The sequence below is a fragment of the Malania oleifera genome, chromosome 12 (genome assembly GCF_029873635.1).
Source record: "Malania oleifera isolate guangnan ecotype guangnan chromosome 12, ASM2987363v1, whole genome shotgun sequence".
NCBI lineage: Eukaryota > Viridiplantae > Streptophyta > Magnoliopsida > Santalales > Ximeniaceae > Malania > Malania oleifera.
The window spans coordinates 7,955,510-7,982,975 of record NC_080428.1 but is presented as its reverse complement, the minus strand read 5'-3'; the positions used below and the strand labels follow the sequence as shown (position 1 = coordinate 7,982,975).

The 27,466-nt window shown below is 35.9% G+C and overlaps 2 protein-coding genes across 2 annotated transcripts in view; one reads left to right on the top strand and one right to left on the bottom strand.

Moving 5' to 3' along the window:
• Positions 1-2,187: 2,187 nt before the first annotated feature.
• Positions 2,188-5,152, top strand: LOC131143818 (probable amino acid permease 7). Its single transcript, XM_058092189.1, has 6 exons — positions 2,188-2,272; positions 2,502-2,829; positions 3,166-3,380; positions 3,930-4,063; positions 4,193-4,420; positions 4,605-5,152. Exons 1-6 carry the CDS (start codon positions 2,188-2,190, stop codon positions 5,004-5,006), a joined length of 1,392 nt encoding a protein of 463 aa, XP_057948172.1. The 3' UTR covers positions 5,007-5,152.
• Positions 5,153-6,271: 1,119 nt separating this feature from the next.
• LOC131144201 (uncharacterized) overlaps positions 6,272-27,466 on the bottom strand; it is a 28,090-nt gene continuing 6,895 nt past the window's right edge. Inside the window, exons 2-3 of the mRNA XM_058092672.1 lie at positions 7,621-8,139; positions 6,272-6,799 (exon numbers count right to left, since the gene is read on the bottom strand). Coding sequence (XP_057948655.1) covers positions 6,548-6,799; positions 7,621-8,139 — 771 coding nt within the window. The 3' untranslated portion in view covers positions 6,272-6,547. The remainder of the gene's footprint in view (positions 6,800-7,620; positions 8,140-27,466) is intronic.

The window sequence follows — 27,466 nt, the reverse complement described above, 5'->3', positions numbered from 1 at the left end:
TATAAAAATGAGAATAAAAGTTTTTGCAAACAATAAAATGCTTCTTCAATAAGCTAGTTTGTATAATTAAAAACCTAATGCACTCTCACAAGATAAGATTTAAGCTCAATAGAGTTAGGGTTTCTCTCTCAAAAAAAAATATTTTTGAAATAAATGAGAATAGATGAGAGTGGTTGATCTTCGAAGCAAAAATAAATGTGCAATAAATGCTTCCTTAAAGATTCAAGAGCAATAAATGATTTCTCCAAAATGATTTTGTAAATGAAGAGAGTAGATGAGAGTAAATGCTCTTTGATTTGAGAAAATGAGATAATAAAATGCCCAAATATGTAAGAGTTTAATACAAGATTAGTAAAAGTTTTTTTTAGAGTTTTAGGCTTGGTATTTATAGGCAAAGACCTCTTGTGACTGTTTTATGACCGTTTGGCTAATATAATAATAATAAATTTGAATTTTGTGGCCCTTTTTTTGCTCAAAATAGGCTCAACTCGAGAGTTCTGGTCAACTAACCCGAGGTCTGGTCAATCGGCCCAAAGGCAATTTTCCATTTAGCGCGGTTCAATCGACTGAGTCATTGATCTGGTCTACTGGATCTTCATTTCATGAGTACCAGTCGACCGGGCTCATGATCCGGTCGACTAGGCCCTTTATAAAAACGCATTTTAGCCTTGTTTTGAACTTCAAAATTGTTTGAAACCTTTTCTATGAGTATAGCATTTTAAGTAAAAGGTTTTCCATGAACAGTTTGAGTTCCTAGGGTCAGTCTATGGTCGTTATTGAGCTTTCCATTAGATCAAGTAAGACATGCGCATACAATTTAATCTAAATGCTTTACAACTGAAACAATACATGTCTTCACTCTTTGCTCTTCAATTTTCAATGGAATGGGCAAGGTGATGTGTGCTTTAAGTGCCTCATGGCTTCCATATTGCATTAACTATTTGTGCCTTCTGAAATATAAATTTGTTCATACACTAAATGCACAAGTGAGATGCGTATGATTTGTCATTATCAAAACGAGATAGGATTCAAAAAATTAACACCCTAGAAGCAATTGAAACCAATTGCTCTGATACCAATTTGTTGTGCAAATCAATGTGTAGAGGAAACTAACAATCTCACAATGCAGCACTTAATAGTGAAATATACATAAAACACAATCACACAAATTATAATGAAAGCAAGGAAATAATGACATGAAAATTACGTGGTTCGATAATGCCTACATCCAGGGGAGCAAATGGCAGTGAATTTTTACTATCTTGTGTCAAAAGACACTGAGTTACCTCTTACAACATGTATATATAACCCTCCAAGAGTTTTTCCCCTGAAACCCAACCTATACAACTTCCCAATTCAAAATTTGAAAACCAACATTGAGTAACCTAGCAAAACCGTCAACGGTTTCAGACATACCGTCGACGATTTAATGCTGAGACCAAACAGTCGATAAAACACTGCATAATAGTCGACTATTTTCTTCTCATCCCGACAATACTGTCGACGGTTTCATGCAAACCCTCCACAATATTAGCCTTTGAATTATGTAATGATTTATATTCTTATTCTAATTATTGTTTTTGATATCATGTTTGTAATGAGTTAGCTAATTTTATATTTTTTAACGAATTTATTAATGTTTTTTAGACCCTATAATTTTGGTTAGAGAAAATAAACAATAATATAAAAAATAACAATATATATCGTACTAAATTTTTAAAAAACACAAATAAAAATAGACTGTCAGAAAAGGGTGCAAGTAAATTTTACACATTTTTTAAAATTAAAGAGTCTATATCAAAATTATCCCCCAACACTTTACCTCATGGTAAAGAAAAATTACTAATTATAGGGGAATGTTTTTGTGGGTGGTGAAGTGAACGTGAGTCCACCTTATTTACAGGCAAACAATACGTTTAGAATTTGGTGCATGCCTAGCTACTCGTAGTCATAGAGAGCTATGACGAGAAATGGGAGGATTGTAGCCAATGTGGCAGTCTACAACATTATTAGACAACTAATTAACGGGATTGGGTGGTGTCAAAGTGAAACTATATATATATATATATTTTGGCTCCTTTAAAAAGTCAAAAGATACATGCATGATACATATAGTTTAAATTACATAAGAGTAAATTAATAAAGGCCCATCCACAAAGTAGTTCCACAAAACTAGTGATATGAAATATGGCACCGCAGGCTGCTCACCGCTCTCATCTCCAAACTGCAGCTGACATCTCCTGTGACGATGATGGACATCCCAAGAGGACTGGTAATTATAATTAAAACCCTTCCACCCCGCTACTGCTACTACTACCACCTTAATTATTAATCCCTTACCCTCCATGTATGTTTGCATGCATTTTCCTTGTTTCATTTCTTCTTTTTTCCTTTTGAAAATCTCTTTCTATCTTTCCAAACAGACAATTAATTAGTGGTCTAACAAAGAGAAAGAAGAAATAAAAAAAAAATGGTGATAGACTAATAAATTAATTTTTCAGGAACCTTGAGGAGTTGTGTCGCTCATATAATTACAGCGGTGATTGGGTCAGGGGTTCTGTCTCTTGCATGGAGCATTGCACAGCTGGGGTGGATAGGAGGGCCATTTGCCTTGATCTGCTTTGCATTTGTTGGATACATTTCAGCAGTGCTGCTGTCTGACTGCTATAGGTCTCCTCATCCCGTCACTGGAACAAGAAACTACTCTTACAAGGATGCTGTCAGGGTTTATCTTGGTACCAAACACACCCTCTTGTGTGGCTTTCTCCAGTTTGTCAACCTCTACGGCACATGCATTGCTTATGTTATCACTACTTCAACCTGTATGAGGTATATTTCAATTCCTATACATATGTGTGAGTGTGTGTGTGTGTGTATAAGGATGTATATCTTAATTATATATATATATATATATATATATTGTCTAGGGACACACCTTTGACTGTTTTTTTTTTTAAATTAATATCTTGAATTTGAATTTGTATGAAATGATATAATGTAATTTGTATTAAGAAAAAACATGTACACAAATTTAAAAAAAAAAAAAATCAATGTTTGCAGTCCAAACTTCAAAACAAGTACACCTATGATCAATTTTTTTAATAATTTATTTTTTCCCTCTTTTTCTTCTTTTGATTCTAGGGTTTTCTTAAATTAACAATGCAGAGCAATTCAGAAGTCAAACTGCTACCACAAGGAGGGACATGAAGCTAAATGTGCAAGCGGGGATGGTTTGTACATGGTGGTGTTTGGAGCAATTCAGATTATATTGTCTCAGATACCAGATTTACATAGCATAGAATGGCTCTCTACTGTTGCAGCCCTAATGTCCTTCTCTTACTCCTTCATTGGATTGGCCTTAGCCCTTGCAAAAGTAATAGGTAGCTGTCAATTACCTTCGTTAATCTACCTGTCAATTTATGCTTGGGACTACAAACTCACCGAATTAAACTTTGATACCAAAAGCAATAACTATTGAAAGAAAAATAATAGTAAATTAATAGCTAGAGGTCCAAAGTTTCGATAATCCAACCACAATTAGGCTCTTTAGACCGATTTGAAACTTAAAAAAAAATATCAAGATAACGAAAAAAGAAATTCACTCTTTCAATTATTAAGGAAAGAGAGAGAGAAATAAAATATATATCAAATTAATGAACAAAAATTAAAATTTTCAAATTATTAGCATATATTTGGTGTCTTAAAATTTTTAATTATGTCAAAATAAATTTTAAATTTTAGTAGTATTTGTAGCATGTGAGTGCAGAGAGAGAGAGAGAGGGTAAGAGAGAGGGAGAGAGAGAGGGTAAGAGAGAGGGAGAGAGAGAACACAATCAAAATGAATTTCCTCTTACTCTCTCCATTATTTTCCTAGAGAAAATCTTGATCCAAACATTAAATTTAATGCCTTTTTTTTTGTGTAATTGCAGAAAACGGGAGAATTAAAGGAAGTATTGGAGGAGTCCCAGCTGCTACAGCAGTTCAAAAACTATGGCTAATCTTCCAAGCACTTGGAGACCTTGCTTTTGCATATCCATACTCAAATCTTCTTCTTGAGATACAGGTGTGGCTTCTTGATCTATTAATCCTATTTCCTAGCTATAAAGAAATTCTCTATCAATAATGAAAAAGTGGAAGACAAATTAGAAACAAAGGCTGAAATGATCCAAAGATGATATTTGTGAAAATGAAGGATACTTTGAGGTCTCCTCCACCAGAAAATAGTACAATGAAGAAGGCTTCAATGGTTGCAATCTCTACCACCACCTTCTTCTACATCTGTTGTGGGTGTTTGGGTTATGCAGCGTTTGGGAGCGTTGCGCCAGGGAATCTCTTGACGGGTTTTGGATTTTATGAGCCCTTTTGGCTCGTTGACTTCGCTAATGCTTGCATTGTTGTTCATCTTATGGGAGGATATCAGGTAGGTACTCCTCATGAACTATTTTGTATTTACCTCGATATATATATATATATATATATATATGTCTTTTACGCTGGTTTGAAATTTGAAACATTAAGAAAAAGAAGAAATATCAGCCTGTGTTTTTTCTTTCAAAATTCAGATTTGAAATCTTTAAATTCTGAATTTATTTTCGTTCCTCCAGGTGTATGGCCAACCCATCTTTGCATTCATGGAAAGATGGTCAGCCAAGAAGTTCCCAAGAAGCGGATTTGTCAATAAATTCTACACCTTCAAAGTCCCATTCTTGCCAGCTTTTCAAGTGAATTTTCTAAGATTAAGCTTTCGAACTATTTATGTTGTGTCAACGACGGGAGTAGCTGTGATCTTTCCCTTCTTCAACGAAGTTTTGGGAATGATAGGTGCAGTCAGCTTTTGGCCTTTGACCGTATATTTTCCTGTAGAAATGTACTTCGTGCGGAAGAAAATTAGTAGGTGGACAAAGAAGTGGATTGTTCTTCAGATATTTGGCAGCCTGTGCTTCCTTGTCACGATGATGGCTTTCATTGGTTCAGCTGAAGGCGTTATTAGGGCCAAGTTAGGCTAATGAATGTACATCTTCCTTGTTTTTCTTTTTTTTATTTTTATTTTTTTCTCTTTTTAATTAAAAACTGTCACAAAAGTCTCTGAAATTTAATTTTATTGACAATATGAACATTCCATTAGTTGACTAAATCAGTATTCAAGTATTTTTATTTTTTTTTATCTCGGAATCAGTGAATAGAAAGTTCATTTCATTAAATAATATTAAACATCATAAGGTTCTTTGATGGTTTATGAAAACACACTAAGAGTGTCATCTTTAGAAAACATAAAAGTGGGGGCAGCCAGCTCCCCTAGAAATTTAAAAAAAATAAAAAATAGAAGACTTTGGACGCAAATCAAAATTTTCTGATCTCCTGGAGGACAGATTTTGTATATAAAAATTAAATAAATAAAAGTTAGAATGATTTTCTTTAGGCAGTGAATCAATTTTTAAATGCCAAAACTCCGGCACTATACAAAATTTTGTATAGTGCCGGAGTTTTGGCATTTAAAAATTGATTCACTGCCTAAGGAAAATCATACCACCACTTTTTATCTCCTAATTTCAGCTATCGGCCTCCCCATAAAAATGTTGAAAAACTAAAAACAAAGCTATCATTTTGTAATTTGAAAATACCACTGCAGGAAAAAAGGTGCTCCACCTACTCAAACCTTTTTTATCTTTTTCTACAAAAAGAAAAGTTACTTGAGAAAAATCTGTGAATCATCTGAAATTTTGGTCGAGGCAGAGTAGCTGCCCTTTGACCGTGTGCTGCGCAGAAATGGCTCTTCCACATGCGGGTGCAATATGCTGTGACCGGACTCAAGAAATTGGAATAAAATGTTCTTCTTCTTTCCTCCTAGCCATAGCCACCTTATATAGTCATTTTATATTCCTTCGTTATTGACTTAATAATTATAAAAAATAAATTAATAATAAATAATAAGTTATTTATATAAAAAAAAGGAAAATTAAAAAGATCAAACCTAAAAATAGACTCATTCCTATTAAAAGTCATGGTACATGTTAAGAACCCAAATAATAAAGGGGCCTAGAAAATAAAATTAATAAAAATAATAATGGGGCAAAAAACTAAGGGCTCAAGCTAATCTTGTGTGTTCTGTGCATAAAAATAGAGAATAGTGGAACAAAATAAAATTATTCTATTTCTACATATTCATCATGCAATTTTCAGTTCATTCCATCTCTATTTTTTCCATTCAGCAAAACATTCTGTTAAGAGCAGAATCAACCATAATGAGGCAAGAGCAGTACTCTCAAGTAACTAAACCAACACAACTGAAGCAAATGCATGAGGAAGCGCAAAAATGCAATGACATGGTTTCTCATCCTCTGCAAAACACAGCGGATTCACCCCCACAAAATTACAATGAGAGAGAGAGAGAGAGAGAGAGAGAGAGAGAGAGAGAGAGCCTTGCCACTGTTACAAACTCGAGCATTACAACTGCAGGAATCAAATGGCACCAAAATTTGCCATCCCGACAAAACGGTAACATACAAGTAGTGGCTGCCCTAACAAAAACAGCGTAAATGAAAGAAACTCAAGCCCCTGCTTCAGTGCTCTTCTGCTCAGTGACTTCACTACCATCCTTCTGTTCACGAACTTCACTCCCACCCTCTGCCTCCTCCAATGGGCTAACTGGTTCTGGCTTTGCAGGCCCTGGACCAGCAGACACCTTCACCATTGAAGGACGCAACAGCCTGTCACCAAGTTTAAACCCCTTGCGATACTCATCAAGGACAATTCCTTCTTCAAATTCTGTGGACTCCTCACGCATAATAGCTTCGTGCAGCTTTAACCCAAAAAAAAAAAAAACTAATGTCAGAAACATCCAAGATTAGGAACTACGATTAATCCACAGCTAAAAAAGATCCAAACCTTTTTCAAGTGAGGAGATTAGGTTATACTGATTAAGGAAATGAAGTAATGTTCACTGCTATGGCTAATACTCTTATGTCACAGGTGTGACACAACGAAGTCTACCTCTAAAAACTTTGTTATTTGTACAAACTCAGAGTTGGCCCAAATCAAACAGTTTAAAAGCGTATCCAGGTTTTATGGAAACCTGAAAATTTAGATCAAGTATTAGAAGAAATTCCATCAAGTACTTGAGGGAATTTTGAGCCAACTCAGTACACAACCTGCAGTAAGCCAGTGACAAAGGACAATCATTATGCCAACTGGCAAAATGCTGCAATTTACATGAGCTTTCCATACAAGAAGCAAAACTTTGTTCATCAGGATGAAATTTAAAGTCAAATGATTGCTTTAGCAGTGTGCACCTCCATCTTAGGGTGATTGTGAAACAAGAGACCCCTAGTCCCCTTAACTATCATTTCAGAAAAGCACAATTCAAATTTATCTTCCTTTCTATACCCATCATCCTCACATTGTCACAAGGGAGCTCAAAGCCCTGGGGATGGATGCATTGAAGATCTTGGGGTAGCACCAAGACTGGGGGCACTTCCAGCTCCACTTTAATACCCATTCTCTATTTTATATTCCTATGTTATGTTGTTTACTGGTCTGAATTATCAATTAAAGATGCAGAAACCCAGCCCTGAGTTAGCAAGTTTTACATGTTCTAAAAATCACTTGAACTAGATAACTCACCAGTGGATCAAACGGATTCCCAATAGTCTCCACAGAAACAACACCAAGTGAGTCTAGAACCTCAACAAACTGTTTATATATGCTCTGATAGCTGCTGTTGATCTTCTCCTCTCCCTCGGTTCCAACCTTCATCTGCACTTTAGCTCTCTCAAAGTTATCCAAAACAGGCAACAGATTCTCCACAACTTCCCCCTGTGCGTTTTCTACCAGTGAAAGCCTTTCCCTTTCAGTTCTTTTCCGGAAATTGTCAAAGTCTGCACTAATCCTAAGAATCCGATCCTTCTCAAATGAGAGCTCCTCAGACAAAGTAGCCACTCTCCTTTCAAGATCAACTTTCTCATCTTCAACAGATTTAATGGAAGCTTCTATCTCCGCAATTTTGAAATCATTATTACTTGCCAAAGCTTCTTTATATGATTGCAGTGAAGCTATGATGACTGAAGCAGGTAATCCCTCTGCATCATTATTGTTACTGTCACTTGCAGTATCTTCTTCATGAGCAGCACCATCTGAATTGTCCTGTTACAAAAAGCTATCAGAATAATCACCTTGACAAAGACACGACCTTCAATAATGCATGGTAAGGAACTAATAATGAAAATTTTAAAAAGCTTTAATATAGCGAAAATGAAGAGTGCACATAAATTTAACTGTCAAACCAAATTCAGAATATCAACAAATCCTACCATGCAGATCAAAAGGAGAAAAGGAGGGAGAGGACTGCTCTCTCCTCCATCAACCCTAATTTGGCATCAGAGCATTCAATTCTCCAAATCAATTGGATTTGTCTTCCCCCTCTATTGTTCTTCTTTTTCCTTCTGTCTGTCTCATGTGAAAAGGGGGCAGAAACAAGGAAATAAGAGAAACCATCAGAGGTGGACTAAAGGCAAAGTAGGTGCATGATGTCGCAGTGTCTATACCATATAAACATCGATACAATACATTTTGTACAGTTGATGCAGGGCAGCAGGGGCAGCATCAATGTTCTGCAGCCATGAAGAAATTAGTAGAGGAAGGAATGGGAAGGGAAGGGAGGAGAGAGGAGATAGTTGGGGGGAAGGGGGGGAACTCACGCTCACTTCAACCAAATTCATCAACTACTACAACATGGCTTTCACACACTATTTATAAGAAAGCCTCTTCACATGAAAATTTCACATGAACCCTTAGAACTAAATTACATTACAAACATACCCCTAGAATACACAAATAATACAAACAAGCCCCCAAATACACAATATTCTACTAATTATATTAAACACACAATAAACTACTAACTTAAACCAACAATTCCTTGACCCAACTCTTCTTATTTATTCTCCAGCAAGGATCTTCCCAAGGTTTTGATTCTTGTCCTACATCAACTCTCCCCCAATCAGAAAAAAATCGGCCTCGAATTTTGAAATGTTGAAGGATCAAAAGTAAGAAGCAAACTTGGACTCTTCAAAAGCCAGCACTTGAAAGAGACAAGAAACCACATTCCATCGGCAGCACCATAGACTTGACTTGAGAATTAGCATCAATGAACTCATTGGGGATGACAAACTCTACAATAAGAATGTTTGAAACACTTTGGATGTCTTCAAACACATTCATTGTCTTGCTTGTAGTGTCTTCAAGTTGAGTAACATTGACATGATCAATAATCTCATATGCTTTGTCCTGGTTGGTTGGTAAAGCAGGCTTCAAAATGATTTTCTTTCCATTATAGTGGATGACATGTTTTCCCATGTCTTTTAGTCAAAACCCAAATCATCCAACCAAGGAATACATGGCCAATGTTCATGGGTATGACATCACACCAAATATTATCAAAATAGTCACCCATTTATATAGGCACCAAACAGTTTTCACAAACATATATGGTGGATTTATCAATCCAATATATGTCATAAGGCTTTGGATGGGGTTCCGAAAGAAGTTACATACGAATGACTCTATTTATGGAAACCATATCCAGTGGACATCTTCCATCAATGATGATTTTGCAAACCTTTTCTCCGCATTTGAGAAAGGTGTTGTAAAGCTTGAAATTGTGCCCAAAGTTTGGCAAATGGCATTCTTTTCCTATAATTGTCACCATGTTGCTGAATTTATGCATAAGTATGCTGCAGCTATATATCAACAGCCTTTTAACACAACTTTCCCACAAGCTTTACTCCCAATTTCTCAAAAACTATCTACAATTCACCTTGATATTGATTGTCCTGCTGAAATGAAACAAATTCATAAAGAAAACTCACAAATTAGAGGAACAATATCTGTATTTAACGCTGGAGTGACAATTTCTAGAGTTTCGTGCCAAACTATCGCACTTTCTTGCAATAAATTGTGTCCACAATCAAAATGTCTCCTTGCAGATCAAAATATCATGGAGAAAGCCCAAAATCTCACACCTGTAGCAATTTCTCACGAAATTGGAAGCAGGAAAACACTCAGGCAGAGTCCCACTCACTGGTCGCCAGCACATGGGGGGTGTGTCGCCAGCGGCAAGACTCCAGTGGCAAGGCTTAGCGGCGGCACCAAGTTTCCAATATGTCGAAGACTAGCTATAACTTCTCACTATTCTATTCGCCCACTTCGCTGACCTCTCCCGCTCTCCCGACCAGCACTGTAACGGTTCTCCAGGACTTTGCAGCTGCGCCAAGTCACCCGCACACCAGAGACCAGTTGTAACTACTTGCTAGTCTATCCGCCTACCGGTCTGGCCATCCACTTTGCTGACCAACATATCAAGTGCAGCTTCTATGATCCAACTTTCGAACATCGCCGCGATGCCCAACTGCCACTCACACAACTAGTTATGATTGCTGCTTTAAACTCCCCTCGGATGATGCTAAGGCTACTCTCTAAGCCTCCATCTCTCTCTCCTAACTGATTTTGTAACGGTTCCTCAGGTTTCTTTGGTCTAATTGGGAGTCTCCACAAGCACAAATCCTACTCCAACGAGCTTTAGGTAAGTCTCAAATCTCAAATCTCCTCTGCTGAGCATCACCAACAAGTCATTTATTGTCTCTCTCTGACTACTCTTCTCTGATAGGAATACTAGACAATCTTCGAGAGTCTCACTCAAATCTCCTCCGTCAAGCACCTAGACCATCTTCAATCTAGCCCCTCTGACAAGATGATTCGCTCTTGTCTCTTCCTGTCCCGCCCACCGACAAGACACCTAGGTTGTTTACGAGAGTCCTATCTCATCTTGACTATCCCAGCTCGAAAGCCTCCACAAATCTCCTACTTAACTAGATCAATTCCTCTCTTCCTATTGCCGCACTCACTATTGTCATGCCACCACCTTGAAGATGCTATGACTCCACACCTCCCCCAAAAAAACACATTCGGCATCCACTCTCTTTCTTTTTCAATCATAGGTTGAAAAGTGATAAGCCTCCATAGACACATGTAATTGACGTCCATCACCACTAAAATCCACCATGAGATTTTTTCCCCCATTCATTCCTGGTATGATATGTGTGCGTGTATCCTACACCTATCTCTAGAATGAGTACTTGTTGTTTTTGTAGTTTTTGATTGAATTCCTATACAACTTAAAAATTGAACTTTTTTAATCCCAAGAATACGATAATTTCATGTCAAACTTAGGCATTTTAACAACTTCCTTTTTCAAGAGCAACTAGCTTTCATTCTGATTTCAAGTTAGTGCTTTGCACAGGCTTAGCCTATAAATTAGCCTTCTTACGCACTGGGTTTAGGGCTGCAACATGTTTATACAAAATTTAATCTTTCTTCAATCAATAGATGCTTGTACTCTGCCTATGTAGCACTAAATGCCTTAACTATACCTACAAAAAACCAAATCCCAAGCCTAGAAAGAGAAAGGTTGCATTAGGGCAACATAAAACTAGCCAGATCTTTAAGATATGAATTCTCATCAATGTTTCAGTGAGGCATTCCCTATTAGCGACGATACTTTAATAAGTTGTTTAATGAAAACCAAACTATAAGTTTAAATCTAAAAGTGACACTAATATAAAAACCAAGAAAATATCATAGGAATGGAGGAAAATCACTTTAATACCTATATATATATATAAATAAAGGGGGCAGCCCGGTGCACACTTTAATACCTATATACAAAAAAATAAAGTGATGTTCAAAAGTGTAATAACTATCACAGAATTAAACTTATGATTCATATGATGAAATTGTGGGAAGGATTAATTGAACAAGTAATAAGAATAGAGCTCGGGAGATCGACAACAAAAGTTATTTTTCTATTAGGAAGATTAATGGAAAAGTTTAGGAAAATGAATAGGAACTTGCATATGGTTTTTATTGACTTAGAAGAAGCAAATGATAAAGTACCTAGGGAAGTTCTTTGATGGGTTCTAGAAAAGAGGGGAGCATGCAACAAATACTAATGTTATTAAGACATGTATGATAGAGTCATGACTAGTGTTAGGACTGTAAGAGGAGAGTCTATAGAATTCCCAATCACAATAAGTGTACATCAAGGATCTACTTTGAGCCCCTATCTATTTGCTTTAGTGATTAATGAACTCACGAGGAATATCCAAAAAATGAGATGCTATGGTGCATGTTGTTTGCAGATGATATTGTTTTGATTGATGGAAGTTCGAGTTGGGTAGAGTCTAAGTTAGAACTTTGGAAAACAATGTTAGAATCTAAAGGTTTTAAGATAAGTAGAAACAAGATAGAGTATGTAAAATGTAATTTCAGCCATGTAAAGAGGAATATTGAAGATAAAATTAAACTTGATGATCAAGAAATCAATAATACTAGCAGATTTCGATATCTTGGATCGATAATGCAAGCGGAGGGAGAAATTGAAAACAATGTAGTACATAAACTTCAAGCAAATTGGGTAAAATGGAGTGCTTCAGGTGTGATTTGTGATCGTAGAATATTACTAAAATTAAAAGGAAAGTTCTATAGGTCGACTATAAGACCAGCAATGCTATATGGATCAGAATGTTGGTTAACTAAGAAAACATATTCAAAAAGTAATAGCGGTCAAAATGTGCATGCTAAGGTGGATGAGTGGTGTGACATTAAAGGATAAATTAAGGACCAAAAAAAATTCGAAATGAGTTGGACATAGCACTAGTAGAAGATAAGAGAGGTACAGCTTAAATGGTTTGCTCATTTGAAATGCAAGCCAAGTTATGCACTAATGAGGAGAAGCAAGCAAATTACTATTAATGGTACTAGAAGAGGAAGGGGCAAACTTAAAATAACTTAGAATGAGATGGTGAGAAAAGACTTAACAGCTCTCAAGTTAGTCAAAGAAAATGCCTTGATTGAGTGAATTGGTTGGAGAAGGATTCATATAGTTGACCTTATTTAGTGAGACTTAAGGCTTGTTATTGCTGTTAGCTGTTGTTGCTGTGTTGTTTGACAAGTAGTAACTATTTGCAATTTAGCAGTGATCTAAGTCTTGCATCAAGATTTATTTGAGGAGTCTAGGTAAATTTGAATCAATAAATCAAGACCGATTGATGAGACAAGGAGATATGGATTCACAAAGATGCATTAATTGTTTTGTTGCTATGGAATTCCATGAACCTTATATTTCTAGGATGTGTATGCACCTTGATACAAATGGGATTACGCCAACTCTTGCATTCTAGTGATCTTAGTGGCATGCATGATCTCTCCTTAAAGGAATTTCAATTGCAATAGGCGTAAAGAGTGTTGTTTAGTATTTCATGGAGATAAAGTGCATTCTTGAGTTGATTAAACCATTGATTTGATGTTCGTAAGATGCAGAAACAGAGGAAGCAAATAACAACTCTTCAAGTTTTGGTCGATTTGAGTCATGAATTGTGAACCAATTGTAATGTAGAATTACCATCATCAACTAACATTTATTCTCACCTAATTCATGCCTCATTAGCACTATTATTTGTGGGCAAAGCTTTGTGTTTGTTACAAGAAGTGGTACAAGTACACGATCTAATGGTAGTACAGGTTCCCGAGATGGTCTATGACACCATACTATCATAGTGGTAGAGATAGGCGCGGTAAAGGTACATCATGGAAGTGCACCCCTTATAGATGACTAGATCACGCGACTAATCTCTATTGGAAATTGAGTAGTAAACCCCTCAAAGTAGTTGATGCTACAACTACTAATTCGGCCTCTACCACTTCGCAGTTAGACAACAAAGAGTTGTTTCTATATCAAAAGATGAATACTCCAAAGTTTCTCCAGTATCAGGCATCTCTTCTGTTGCATCTTTTTCTCAATTAGGTAAACCTATGACTCGTCTTACATGTAGTTATAGGCTATATATTCCTAACTTCTCTTTTAACCTAATGCATTTTAGCAAACTCGCGAAATCCTTAAATTGTTCAATAATCTTGTTCCTAATTTTGTTGTTCTTCAAGACTCAAAGATGACAAGGATGATCAATGGACATGAAGCTAGAGACCTCTACCCCTTTGACTCATCATCGTATTTTACTTCTTGCTTAGTTACAACCACACCTCTTCAAATTCATTCCTAGCTCAATCGTACTTCCTTAGAAAAATAAAGAGTGTAAGTCATCTATCTAATCTAGACTAGAGTGAGTCATTTGGTGAAGCATCATAATGTCCTCTTTGCCTTTCGAGTCAATAATTAGTCTATCAATCCTTTTTCTTAAGTTCATTCAAATGTTTAGGTCCTAGTAGCGCTTATCTAGCAGATTTTTAAACTTTTCATTTGTCTATTATGTTTGTTGATGATCTATTCAAGGGTGACTTGGCTTTACTTAATGAAATATAGCTCTATGTTACGCAATAAACTATGTTCCTTTTGTTCTAAAATTAAAAGTATGTTTAATGTATCTGTTTGCATTCAAATGACAATGCAAAGAATATTTTAGTACTCAATTCACTCCCTATATAAGTAAATTACACATACTCCAAAACTCCACAGCAAATGAGTTGCTAAAAGAAAGAATAGACATATTTTAGATGTAGCTCGTACCCTCTTATTTCAAATGAATGTGCCTAAAGTGTTTTGAGGCGAAGCAGTTCACAATAGAATGTGTTCTCAATTCTCGAAGGTAAAATACCATATTCAGTCCCCTTTCCTCATGAACCTCTATTTAATTTACCTCCTTGTGTATTTAGTAATGTTTTGTTCATCAGTTAAATACTAGTGTTAATAACCTGGATACCTATATAGTTGTTCATGTGGACCTTGGTCATTTACTAGCTTAATACAAATGATCTGCTAGAGACGAGGAGGCCTCATAAATTGTCCCATGGGACAGAGGAGGCTAGGTTAGCCAAAAGACGGTTATCGGTTCAAGGACACAAGTAATGTACTATGATTATAATGAAATTATCGACCATTTGTTTTATCATTGCTGATTGGCTAAGGAGATTTGGGTTAGGCTGTTTCAGTCTTTGATGAGGATGTGGTTTTCCCATAGACAGCTGAAGCCTTCTTCAAAGTGCATTACACAGGCTTTGGGAGAAGGAAGGGATGGTTCTTTGGAGATATGCTATATTTGCCATCCTTTGGACTCTTTGGATGGAACAAAACGCAAGGATTTTTAATGGCAAGGCAACCCAACTTTGTATATAATGCGACTTAGTGATTTTCCTTGTGTCTTTTTGGGCTTATTCTGGTTCTTTCCAGGGATTACTCTTGTCAGACGTTCAGAGGAATTAGAGGGGAGCATTACTGCAATTTCTTTTGTTCCTTCTGTTCCTTTGGTTTTCTAGGAGGATCTATTATCCTCCACCCCTGGCAAATTCTTCTATCTTTTTGTTAATGGATTTCATTTTCTATCAAAAATAATAATAATAACTTGGATCCCTGAGTTCACAAGGGTTCTTTTGGGTATTTTCATTCTCAAAAAATTAATTTATTGCCTTTATGATGCAATTCTGCAATCTTAATTTAATTTTTTTGTTTTTGTCAAGTGTTGTCTTTTAGCTAGGGGTACTTTTGTAATTTTAGAATGTTGGGGTTTATTTTGGTCAAATTAACTCTGAGGGTCATTTGCTATATTCAGGGGTATTTTTGTGATGGGAGTTATTTTTGGTGGGGCTTCAGGAGATAAGTGGTTTCTAGAGGGGGTTATGTGCAAAATAGGAGTTGGCTTCTCTTAGAATCCTTAGGCCTAGAGAAAATAAGAGTCTTCAGCCACTCTTCCAGAGGCTTTTTGGCATTTATCTTTAAAGCATTTCTCTCTGGAGCTCAGCTCCAAATCATTAGGGTTTGAAGATTTTGGCGGCTTGGTTTTGAGGAGTAGACCTTGTGGTGCCTACCAATCCCTCTATCCCTGCTAAAGGCGCAAGAGGCTAGCAAAAAGCCGTTATTACCATTCTGAAACAATGTCAATACAAGTACTGATTTGAAGCGACTAGAAATTGTCTGATTTGCTGAACTGAAATTCACAACAGTCATATTTATTGATTTTACAGATTTAGTAGTTATTTGAATCAAGAAAGGTTGCTATAACACTATCCTGAAATCTGTCTTTATTTCTGAATTTCTTGTTCTATTTCTACACCAATTGGCATCAAATTGGTATCAGGGAAAGTTTGATCTTGTGGGTTCATGGCTGCAAAGGGTGGAAGAGGGAATAGCAACCATAGAGGTGGATACATGACTATTGAGTTGTTTGGAGAGCTGCAGGGACAAGTTAGACAACTTACTCAGCTTGTTACACAAGCTATGGGTAATCGAGGCGATCATATTGATGATAGGAGTTCGTAAAATGAAAGGCCTGCACGACAAAAAGAAAGGCCTCCAAGACAGGAAGATCACATTTTACATGCTCGACAAAATTCCAAATAGTATGGCGTACAAAAAAAATATTTCATAATTTGACGGTGATGAGGAAGCTGAAGAATTCTTGGACTGGGTTGATAGCATTGAGAGTTATTTTTGAATGGAAAGATGTGCCAGAAAAAAGGAAAGTGAAGCTTGTGGGAGCAAAGGTCAGGAGACCTACTTCTACTTGGTGGAAACATTATCAAAAGGATTGAGTGAGAACAGGGGGAGAAGGAATATCAGAATATGGATAAGATGAAAGAGAAGCTGAAGGCTCAATTCCTACCCCAGAATTATGAGCAAACCTTGTATCAAAGGGTTCAAAACCTGAGGCAGAATGAGAAGTCAGTCAATGAGTACACCCAGAAATTCCATAGGCTTTCGTTGAGGTGCAATCTTGCTGAAACCAATGTTCAAAGGGTTGGTCACTATGTGAATGGTCTAAAAATGACCATACAAGAGCAAGTAAGCTTGCAGCGTCCTTATAAGGTGAGGAATTCCTATCAGCTCACACAAAAGTTGTCACAATTTACCCGCAACATGCCTAACAAGATTGGGAGGACACACCAGTGGTGCATCAACTAGTAAGGTGGGTGGCGGCAGTCTAGAAGTTATCAGACAGCAGTCCCTACACACGCTAACCAACCAACCATTAACAACTGTCAAGAAAGTAGCCCAAGTAAAGCAGGGGAAAACAGTGATCAAATGCTACAGGTGCGTCAAGCTTGGGCATAAGTCCAATGAGTCAGGAAGGTCTGAAGGCAAGGTTAATCTTGCCAAGGATCCAGAGGCTGATGGTGAAGAGAATTTTGCAATTCTTGAGGACCAAGAGCAGCAACTGGAAGCTGAAAAGGATGTGGCGGAAGAAGGGATTTGAGGATAATGTCCTTAGTGAGGGTTTAGTCACTTAAAGGTCAGTACTTTCCCCTCCAACAACAGCGACAATTGGCTACATAAGAATATCTTCCAAACTAAATATACAGCTGGTGGAGAGCTTTGCAACTTGGTAAATGATAGTGGGAGTAGTGAGAATTTGGTTTCTTAAGATATGGAAGACAAGCTGGGATTTAAAACTGAAAGACGTCCATATATCAGATTCTGTCATTCAACAAAAGGAATGACGTAATCATCTCTTCCAGATGCCTCATAAATGCTCAATTGGTATATTTGAAGAATATGATTATTGTGCTGTGGCTCCCATGGATGCATGCCATATTCTTCTTTGGAAGTTTTGGAAATATGACAGAGTAGGGGTAAGCATAATTCGGTTAAAACCGAACTAACTAAATTAACCGAGTAAATTCGATCAGTTCAGTTCGATTAAAAATTTATTCAGTTTGGCTCATTTTTCATTTTCATTGAATTTTGATTTTCAGTTCAATTTTTTAGTTTGGTTAATTTGGTTAACTGAATTAACCAAATAGTATAAAATTATTAATAAAAAATTATACATATTATATATATTTTATATATTATATATATACTAAAATTTTATATATTTTTTATATATTATATATATTAAGATTTTATATATATTATATATATTATTTATATTATATATATTAAAATTTTATATTTTATTTATATTAAATCTTTAAAAGTGGACAAAATAGAAGTCAAATATACTTTTTTTAAACTAGGAGGATAGATCGTTTATCATGCAAGGATTGTAAAGTTATTTCAGGTGAAAGTCTAACCACACAACATAGAATCTTAGTGTTAGATATATGTATATAAAAAATGGAAGAAAAAGAATAAAATAAACCAGCATAAGAGAACTAGGTGGTGGAACCTAAAAGGAGAAAATATAATAAAATTTAAAGATAAAATGATCAAAGATGGGATTTGACTATAGAGAATGAGATAGATACAAATACTCTTTGGAGTAGATTAGCTAGCTCTATTAAAAAGATAGCAAAAGAGATTTTAGGTGAATCAAGGGGAAGATTCTAGAATAGCAAAGAAAGCCGGTGGTGGGATAAAGATGTACAAAAAGTCATAAAGGCAAAAAGAATTTGGTATAAAACGTGTCAAAAATGTAGAAACAAGGATAACTTTAAAAAGTATAAGGGGGCACGAAAATATGCAAAAAATGTCGTTAGTGAAACTAAATACAGATCATTTAATAGTTTGTATGATAGATTAGATACAAAAGAAGGGGAAAGAGATATATTTAAACTCGTTAAAGCTAGAGAAAGGAATGTATAAAAAGTAAAAAGTGAGGATGATATTGTCTTGGTTAAGGATGAAGACATTAAAGAAAATGACAAAGCTACTTTAGTAAGTTGTTTAACGAAAATTAAATAGCATGCTTAAACTTAGAAGTGTCAAATAAGGAAAAGACTAAAAATATGAGATTTATTCGCAAAATTAGAGTTAATGAAGTTAAGTTTGCACCCAAAAAAAAGAAAAATGGGAAAGTTATGGGACCATATAACATCACAATTGAAGTTTGGAAATGCTAGGTGATAACGAAATTGTATGGTTAACTAATTTATTTAATACAATTATAAAAACTAAGAAAATGACAAATGAATTGAGGAAAAGCACTTTAATACTTATATAAAAAAAAAAAAAAAAAAGATATTCAAAATTGTAATAACTATCATGGAATTAAACTTATGAGTCATACAATGAAGCTATGGGAAAGGATAATTGAACAAAGATTAAGGTTAGATACAAAGGTCTCAAAAAGTCAATTTGGTTTATGCCTGTGAGATCTACCACAGAAGCTATATATCTTTAAAGAAGATTAATGGAAAAGTTTAGGAAAAAGAAGAGAGACTTGCATATGATATTTATTGACGTTGAGAAAGCATATGATAGGATACCTAAGGAAGTTCTATGGTGGGATTTAGAAAAAAATGGTGTATGTAGTAGGTATACTGATGTAATTAAGGATATGTACGATGGAGTAATGACTAGTGTTAGGACTATAGATGGAGAAAACTAGAGAATTTCCAATCACCATAGGTGTACATCAAGGATCTACTTTAAGTCCTTATCTTTTTGCTTTAGTGATGGATCAATTGACTAAAAGTATTCAAAAGGAGGTTCCATGGTGTATGTTGTTTGCAAATGATATTGTATTAATTGATGAAACTAGAGACGGAGTAGAGGTTGAATTACATTTATGGAGAGAAGCTTTGGAATCTAGAGGCCTTAGGATAAGTAGAAATAAGACAGAATATATGAAATGTAATTTTAATAATGATATGAGGAATATTGGCGACAAAGTTAAACTTGATGATGAAGACATAAATAGTACTTGTAGATTTTGATACCTTGGATCTATTATGCAAACTGAAGGAGAAATTGAAGATGATGTAATGCATAGAGTTAAAATAGGTTGGGTAAAATGGATAAGTGTTTCAAGTGCGCTCTGTGATTGTAGAATACCCTTAAAATTGAAAGGAAGTTTTAAAGGACAGCTATAAGACCAACTATGCTATATGGATCAAAATGTTGGGCGACGAAAAAACATAATATCCAAAAAGTAAAAGTTGTCGAGATGAGAATTCTTAGTTGGATGAGTGGTATACAATTGAAAAATAAATTAAAGAATGAACATATTCGCGGTAAGTTAGGTGTAGTTTCTATAAAAAAATAAAAATAAGAAAAAGACAACTCAGATGGTATGGACACTTGCAACGTACGCCACATAGTGCACCAACGAGGAAGAGCGAGTTAATTATTGTGGGGGGCAGTAAAAGGGGTAGGGGTAGACCTAAAATAACTTGGGAGGAGATAGTGAGTAAGAATTTATTATCCCTGAATCTATCAAAAGAAATGGTCTATGATCGCATAAATTGGCGGAAAAGGATTCATATAGCCGACCCCACCTAGTGGGACTTAAGGCTTGGTTTTGTTGTTGTTGTTGTTGCTGTATATATTAAAAATTTATATTTTATATATATTAAAATATTAAATAGGTTAATTGATTTAAGCGAAATTTGGTTCAGTCGGTTTTGAGTTTGGTTAATATGAAATTTCGGTTCGGTTTGGTTCATGAGATTCTTTAACCAAAATTTTTCAGTTAATTCGGCTAATTAACTGAATTGACTGAATGCTCAATGCCGGATCTCCGCCTACACAAGCAAATTGTTGATAAAACTCCACTCTCTCTTTAATGAGATGTCGAACAGCACCAGGGGTGCCCATGATGAAAGCACCGACCTATCTCCATGACAAAGGCACAATCCAAGATGGTATCAAGAATACTTAATTCATTTTTTGCGAAAGATGGTGAGAAAAAAGAGAGGATGCTTGTGATGAAACTGATGAAGGATGATTGGTTGCAGAAGACTTGTTTTAGAACAACATGCACAACCGGAAGAAAGCTTTGTTATAAATTGACAATGACAGCTGCAAAAATCCGTTGGCTGAAGTAGTGGTGGAAAATTTGAGGCTTCAAGTGCTGGAACACCTGCAGCCATATCGCATTCTTTGGTAAGGGAAGGAAGCATTCATGACAACAATATGCCTGATTAATTTTTCAATTGGAATCACCTATAAAGAATCCATTTGGTGTGACATAGTACCGATAGAAACATGTCATATTCTACTTGTGTCATCCTTGGCAAAGAGACCGAAGTATTGTCCATGGTGAGCATGTCAATACCTACTCTTTCTATGCCAAAAATGGTGACAAGAAGAAGCCAGTTTTAGAGCCCATGAAAGACGCTGATGCCACAAAGATGGGGAAGGATGAAATGCAGGCCATTAGCTTTGATTAAACAATCCAACATGTCGCTCAAAATGAGAAGCGCTTGCTGGGATTTCCAGGCATCTCCTAAATTGAAAATTAAGTTACAGCACATGAAGCTCTTGGTATTATACTCATCCTAAAGATGAGAATTGTCTTACAATAAAAGAAATTTGTTCACTAATGCTGGCCCTTTTCCCATGATTGATTGCCCCAATAAAAGGCTATTGACGATCAGCATATTCAGAAATTGATAAAGTAGTTGCTTCTACCCAAGCCAAATCAAGAGTAAGACAGAAACAAAAACATGTTTTGGAGTCCAAGAATGCTGGAAATGTGGAGGATGTTCAACTAGCTCAAGGGAAATCTTCACACCCAAGGCAAAAAGAATCTGTTGATTGCCATTGCAAGTTTAGAAAGGATAAATTGAGGTCTAGGGCTATGAGCTGCAATCATGAAGATGAATTTCAAACTAGGATATTTTCAAAAATGGTTACCAGCAAAGGAGAAGATGTGGTGAAAATGGCAATCAAGGTGCAGGAAATTAAAAGAGAAAATAATACTTCAAATTTCTAGTCATGTGGAAAGAAAATTCTGACCATCAAAAGTCCTAGATAATCAAATGGGAGCATATGCTGAATGATGTGTGAACCAACTTTATAAGGAAGCTGTTAATCTACATAGGCAGTTCAAAGAGTATCAAGTTGGTGACTGGGTGCTGGTTTTCCATCAGAAAGAGAGATTTCCATGTTTATCATAAGTTGAAAGGTTGAAAAGTTGGTGCACAAATTTGGTGAAAATGCCTACGAAGTTGAACTTCCTCATGGCTTGGATATATCACCAATCTTTAATGCAGCCGATTTATACCTGTTCCGTGGTGATATACAAAGTGTCGAGTGAAAGAACACCAAAGTCACTTCTAGCAAAGCATAAAAAATTGGAGATGCCATACATGTGCAAGAGGTGAAGACTAGGGCTGAAATTATTTAGGTTCTTGGTAAAATGAGCTGGCAAACCTGATTATGAGAATTCATGGATTAGCAAGGAGGAATTCATGAAGATTGACCCTAACCTAATGCCATGCAGCAAAGATGACAGACATGCAACAACTCGCATGGAGGTGAGTTTTGGGGCTTATTTTGGTCAAATTAGCTTTAGAGGGAGTCATTTGTAATATTCAGGGATATTTTTGTGATGGGAGTTATTTTTGGTGGGTCTTTAGGAGATGAGTAATTTCTAGAGGATGTGCAAGATAAGAGTTGGCTTCTCTTGAAAGCCTTAGGCCTAGTATAAATAAGAGTCCTTAGTGATTTTTCCAGAGGTTTTTGGCATTTATCTTTGAAAAGATTTCTCTCAAGAGCCCAGCTAGGGTTTGATGATTTGGAGGCTTGGGTTTTGAGGAGTCGACCTTGTGATGCCTACCAGTCCCTCCATCGCTGCTAAAGGCACAAGAGGCTAGCGGAAAGCTGCTGCTATCACTCCAAAACAGTGCCAAAACAAGTACTGATTTCAGGACTAAGTTGCTGTTAAGACTAGAAATTATATCATTTGCTGAACTGAATTTCACAGAAGCCATCTCTTTACTATGTTAAAGATATAGTGGTTATTTGAATCAAGAAAGGTTGCTAAAACACAATCCCTAATTCTCAGTCTTGATTTATGAATTTCTTGTTCTATTTCTACACCTATCTGCGTCACTCTGCCAGCATCATTTCTTTGGCATTGCAGATGTGATGTTCTTGAGTCCAGTCCTCATTAAGCCTTTGATTCAGACCTTGATTTCATCTTACCTAATCAACCTCCACCATGATTCAACATTGCTGGCTTTGCCTAGCCCTTGTCCCACTTCACCTTCACTCAAGTTCTTCTAGTCATGTGGATTGTCCTCCACTGTAGGTATACATGCACCAGAGCCAGAAGTAGTTGAATGTCTACCATCTTCTCATTCCATGCCTTCAGTTTCCTCATCTATAGATCCTATCTCTCTCAACACAGACTTTCCCTTAGATGTTTACAGAAGTCTTATGATTCTCTGCCCCACCCCCCTACTCCTACTATCATTTTGTTACAACGTTATACCACCCTTGTCTTGTCCGAGGTATGGAAGCTCTCCCACAAAGGGAGAGCTGCAATACACGAAGTGTCTGCTTTGCAGGATAGAAATATATGTGAACTTATCATGCCAATATGTCTCTGTTTGGTTGTCATTCGGTGTACACTGTAAAGGTCAACCCAAAAGAGTGAATTAGTGGATTAAGGCCAAACTTAAGCATATAATTTACTATTCCATCACATTTTAACCAGTAATTAAATCATCGCTGCATTTGTTCATCTCTTTGGCTTTCATTTTTCATCACCCATTACACCAATTAGATGTTAAGAATTCCTTCTTACATGATGATCTCTAGGAGGAAGCTTACATGGAGCAACCTCTCATGTTTGTCGCTCAAGAGGAGTCAAGGTCGGTGTGGCTTAAAACAATCTCTTCAACCAAGGTTTGGAGATTTAAGGAGGTTATAATTATTGTCATTCAGCAATGTGGGGGAGATTATTTTGTAATCATCATCGTGCTGTTGTTGGAAAATTTTTAATGGTTGTTTATGTGGATGATATTGTAAGGCATAGAGCATCTAAAGCAATTTTAAAGTTCAAGTCTGAAGATCAGTGACCATTGACGTCCTTGGGAACTAAGCTAGCCAGATCTTGTGCACAAATTTCTTTATGGAAAAGAAAATATGTTCTCGATATGTTAAATGAGATCCGTTTGGGGGAATCCAAACCTATTAATATTTGATAAATAATGCCAAATATGGGTGAATCGTTAGCTTAATGTGAACAATATGAAGATTAGTCAGAAGCATGGTCATAAATTTCAGTAATTTAACCAAATTTTGAATCCAGTCAAAATTTTAGATTTAGGGAGAGTTCAAAAAGAAATCAGGTTTTATCTCTTTTATTGAAAAAGTTCGTCTGAAATTTTGGACCTGAAATTTTCAAATTTTAAAATAAAGACTTTTTAGAAAGAACAAAATTTGGGGTTTTTATTTTGTTTCTAAATTATTCAGTATTCACAATCATCCTAATATTTCCCAAAGATTCATTCAAAATTTCCATTATTTAATGAATAAGTTTTCAGTGTTTCTTTAAATCAAAATCCAAATTTCCATTGAAATTGAAATTTCCATTAAAATTTCCTTGAACTGAGACCCTCAAAGTTTCCATCCAAATTGAAATTTTAGTCCTTCATTAGAAAGTTCAATTATATTACAGTCATGAGTCTGAATATTTCTTTTGCAGCAAGTGTTCTTCGGCAGTTTCTAAACCCTCCACAAACTAGTCACTAAGATGTCAGTAAGATGTTATCAGTATTTTGCGATATTCTGCTCCTACATTCTATAACAAGATCAGGGTCAAGCTCTTATTGGGGACACAGACTCAGACTACACAAGGTTTTCTGTTGACAACAGAACGACAACTGGGTATTATGGTTTTTTTAAGGAAACTTGGTGTCTTAGAAGATAAGAAGCAAATCGTAATTGCAGGATCAAGTGCAAAATCTGAAGATAAGGCCATGGCCCATACCACATAAGCACCTATGAACTAATTTGGTTGAAGAATGTATTGGAAGAGCATGAATTTCAATATTCCAAGCCTATGGAGTCAGATAACCAAGCAGCTGCTTATATTGCTTTCAAATCCATACATGAGAAGACTAAGCACATTGAAGTTGACTATAATTTTGTTCAAGAAAAGATTTTGCAAAAGCTTATGAAGATCACTCACTTGAAATCTAAGTATTAATTAGCTGATTTGTTCACCAAGTAATTTGAGGGTACTTGAGTTAAATTTATTTGTGACAAGCTCAAAGCATACATATTTCATGGTTTTAAATAGCAGCCACAACTATTAGTTAATGGTGTTATGTAATGGTTTGTTGAAGTGACAATTCCGTTATGCAATGCTAAAGCAATGACAATAGAAAAAACAGTTGTAGCACTCGCTACCCCAATTTTTTATTTTAAATCAATCCCAATTACAGTGTTTTTTTGGATAAGGAAAAATATATTTACAGAAAAACAATGTACACAACAAAGACAACAAAATGTCCTTCAAAAAACAACAGAAAGAACTGCCCTCCAATCTCTTTGAAGGTCAGGCAGTGACAACCAAAATGAATGAGAGCCCAAAAGAAGGCAATAAACACACTTCTATCCACAAGCAGCAAGGGAAGCTGTGCAATCCTTGAAAATTCTTGAATTCCTTTCAACTTAGGGTCCACAAGGTAGCAAACCCCATGCATTCCATAAGGCCTCCCTTTATTGGTTTTGCCAAAACCCCATTATCTCACTAGTAAGAAATCTCCACGACTTGAGGAGCCACCCAAGCTTCACCAAAACAAGAGAAAAGAGCATCCCAAAAAAAGTTTGCCACCCAACAATGAAGTAAGAGGTGTGCATTTGTTTAATTGTATTCACCACATGGAACACATATAAAGGCCGAGGGTCTTGTAGGGTCTTCTAATCTATAACAAGACAGGCGTACCAAGCATATTCTGGGACACAGTCCAAATGAACAGCCGAATCTTAAAAGGTACTTCAGACTTCCAAAACTAGCTTTTGCCCCTACTTGAAGGAGCAAAAGAATCCAAGACATTGATCAAGGTGGTGAGTTCATCAACCTCTCTTTCATAGAGATCCTAGAAAAAAAAAATGGAAATAAAGAGAGCCCCCTCTAAAGAAAAGGACCTGATAGGTAGTCAAGGCACCATCCTCTCCAGCAATCTCTCACCAGCCCAAGCATCCTGCCAAAACCAAACCCTACTGCCATCACCCACTCTCAACCCAGTAAGAGGAAAGAAAAAGCAAGCAACGTAGGAGACAAACCTCAAAGGGGTTGCATGAGAAACAATGCCACTTCCTCTAACGTTCCACCCATTTCAATGGACCCATCTTTATTTGTTATCACCTTGTGCTAACCTCTAAAGGGAAACTCCACAATTATTTTCCAATTAGTGATATGTTTTTAGAAACACGTTTCCAAAGTTCCAGCCCCCTTCCGAGTTGGTTCTCCTAACTGTCTCCAGTTAAGTAGGGGACCTCTTTGATTCTCCCCCCACCCAGTCCAAAGGAATCATGCATCAACCTCTTAAGAGCCCTGGCGGAAGAGGGATGCAATAATTATTTAAATTTTTGCAATATTCATGAGAGAAGCATTAGGTAACAATTTTTTTTTCCTTTGAACGATGTTTTGTTTAAAAGAAATTAAATATTTTGATCATATTTGCAACTTGATATTGTTCTCAGTTCAACCTTCTTTCTCCTACTTTGCTTGTTCTAGTTGTTAATAATATTTTTTTCTGATGAATAACATCGCAATTTTAAAGCGCGGGTTATACAATATAGCTTGTTGGTCCAAACAAGAGAAAGGCTGAAAAAAAAAAATCCATTTGTTTCCACTTTTCTTCCCTCCACTTCTCTCCAAGCAAATGAAGTGTTGCCTTCCACACTCCCCTAAAACCCCTAAAATCACTAGCACAAAAAACATAAGAACATCCAAGGAATCTAGAATCTAGATACACCCAATGACCCAATTATCTCCAAAAAAATCAAACAATTTATCTCATGCAAAAAACAAAAATGCTGAGCAATATGAAAAAAAATGATGAAATGAGATTTTTCACTAATTAAAGCTCAACACATAAACATTAGCAGATAAGTATTAATGAATACTTAATCATACCTAGATACAGATAAGTAGAGAGTGCTAGGGAGTACTGGATACAAAAAGCAGATACTGCTAGACATTACAGAATTTCAGAAGTTAATGAAGTTTGAGATTCATTCATAAAATTAGAATTAATGAAGTTAAGTTTGCATTAAAAAAGATGAAAAATGGAAAAAGCTATAGGACCAAATGACATCCTAATTGAAGTTTGGAAATGCCTAAATGATAAACAAATTTTGATTAACTAATTTATTTGACACATTATAAGAACTAAGAAAATGCCAAACAAATGGAGGAAAAGCATTTTAATACCTATATAAAAAAAAATAAAGGTGATATTCAAAATTTTAATAGCTATCATGGAAATTAAGTTATGAGTCATACAACGAAACTTCGGGGAAGGACAATTGAACCAAGGTTAAGGTTAGACACAAGGGCTAAATGAAATTAGTTTTTCACATGGTTTTTATTTACTTTGAGAAAGCATATAATAGGGTTCCTAGGAAGTTCTAAGGAGGGTTCCAAGTAAAAAAAAAAAAAAGTACATAGTAGCTATACCGATGTCATTAAAGATATATGCAATAGAGTAGTGAGTAGTGTTAGGACTAGAGTCTAAGAATTTCCAATCAAGTGTTGTGAGTACTTATCTTTTCTCATTA